At 33.1% G+C, this 1,965-nt stretch overlaps 1 protein-coding gene across 1 annotated transcript in view; it reads left to right on the plus strand.

The window, feature by feature from the left end:
* Nucleotides 1–1,044: 1,044 nt before the first annotated feature.
* eif2s3 (eukaryotic translation initiation factor 2, subunit 3 gamma) overlaps nucleotides 1,045–1,965 on the plus strand; it is a 6,475-nt gene continuing 5,554 nt past the window's right edge. The window contains exon 1 of the mRNA XM_014027778.1: nucleotides 1,045–1,150. Coding sequence (XP_013883232.1) covers nucleotides 1,082–1,150 — 69 coding nt within the window. The 5' untranslated portion in view covers nucleotides 1,045–1,081. The remainder of the gene's footprint in view (nucleotides 1,151–1,965) is intronic.

Consider the following 1,965-nt stretch of genomic DNA (forward strand, 5'->3'; position numbering starts at 1 on the left):
TCACACTTTTCTAAAGGAAGTAGTTTTATTTAAGGAAGTTTTGGCACGCTGTAACAGCATTGAAGCCCAATTATTGCACCAATAAATTCATGATATAACAAAATAACTAGAAGTCCTCTTGTGATGATATTTTTTGTCAGTTTTATTTAATCATTAAGCCTGTTCTGGTATTGTTTTATTTTATTTTCTTTTATTATTTTATTTTTTTCCATAACTTAATTTTCTGATCAGTTTTTATGTTAAACTGTATATCCTTGTATGTGAATTAGGCTGTGCCTCGTTATGTTGTATTTTTGAATTCATAATAAAAAAATTATACATAATAAACATCTCATATTACGAGACAGATAAATTGCAAGTCGTGATTTCTTTTTCTTTTACTCTGGCAGAAATGGGTTTTCAAAATTGTAACCTTTTTTATCCTAAAGAAAATAAAACTGCTTTATTTGATTTAACAATGTTAAAATTCTTTCAAACCCTAAAACAGCCTAAATCACAGGATTAATTTACACATCAGAAAATGTAACAAAACAAAGATTATTTAAACTCTTCTAGACTTTAATTAGTTCTTATATAAATAAATTTAAGTAGAATATACAGCGTATAAAATAAACAAAACTCTCCAGACAGACAGAACTACAAATTTGTTAAATGAACTACAAATAGTAAATGAATGACGTCATAATAAAACGACAGGGCAAGCACATGAACCGGTAACATTTGATTTTAGATTAGTAAAACCAATTATATACGTACCCTTTTAAGTAATAAACTAAATTAACAAGCCACAATCAGCAGGATTACACAGGGAGTAAACAAAATGTTTTTAGAATAATTATAATTGCATCAGCCGAAGTGAAAGGACCCCCGCGTTTATTTCAAATGGTTGCGTTTGTCGTTTGTGACGGCAAATAAATTCAAAACCGAAGTATTATTTTAAATGAGAAGGTTTCATGTTGATCTTGTTATAGATGAACCGTAATTAATTAAACAAGTTAATTAAAAATAATTTTTAGTGAAGCTCTTGACCACTGATCAGGCATTCGCCGCGGCTGCCTCTTTCATTCCCTTTTCATTCAAGATGGCGGGTGATGAGTCTGGAACAACGCTCGGTCAGCCTCATCTGGCAAAACAAGACCTTAGTTCTCTGGTGAGTGTCCGTTGGACCGCTTTTATGCTTTAATAGTTTCATATTTCAGGCTGTCAGGTTCTTGTTCGGTTGAAAAGGAGCCCTGAAAAGGTGGAAAACGTTCAGGTGATCCGCAGCGCGGAGCTTCGACGCCACCACCCGGCACATGATGACAGCAGGCCCGGCAGGCTGCAGAGTTTAAAACCTGCTACAGATTTTAACAGACAGAGAATTAACATGGTTTTAATTAAAACATTTCTCACAGACATAATATTAGATTTTTGTTTTGAGGTCGGTCAGTTTGTGACTCTTTGACTCAAACATTAGCGACAACATTTAACTGTCAAATCAGCTTCGTTTGGCAGGAGTTTGAATTCAGCAACATCTTTTTTTATAACGTTAAAGATAATTTAAAATATGTTTTAACTTGTTATTTACACCATGTAGCTTTGTGCAGAAGTCCTGGGCCACCTCTCATTTGTAATATACATTATGTACATTTTAGACAAGTCCTATTCAGTTGCACATCGTTTGGATCAAGTACATTATTTCTATTTATTAACGGCACAGTATATTTTTACCCTCTATTGCACAATAAAGGCTATTTCTATTCTATTCTAACCTGGCTGTAACTTCAAGCTAAATATATCTGAATAAATGGTGATTAAAGARAACCAATCAGAGTATATAAAGAGGTCATTCTGGCTCTGTGGACTCATTTCTGTTAAACACACAGAATGAGCCTGTTAGGGTCATGTCACTTTTCAGAATTATGTTTTGTATAGTGGTATTAATTTATATTTTCAGATCTTCCAAGGTGCCAATTATGGAACTCT

Source organism: Austrofundulus limnaeus, unplaced genomic scaffold (genome assembly GCF_001266775.1).
Source record: "Austrofundulus limnaeus strain Quisiro unplaced genomic scaffold, Austrofundulus_limnaeus-1.0 Scaffold681, whole genome shotgun sequence".
Classification (NCBI taxonomy): Eukaryota; Metazoa; Chordata; class Actinopteri; order Cyprinodontiformes; family Rivulidae; genus Austrofundulus; species Austrofundulus limnaeus.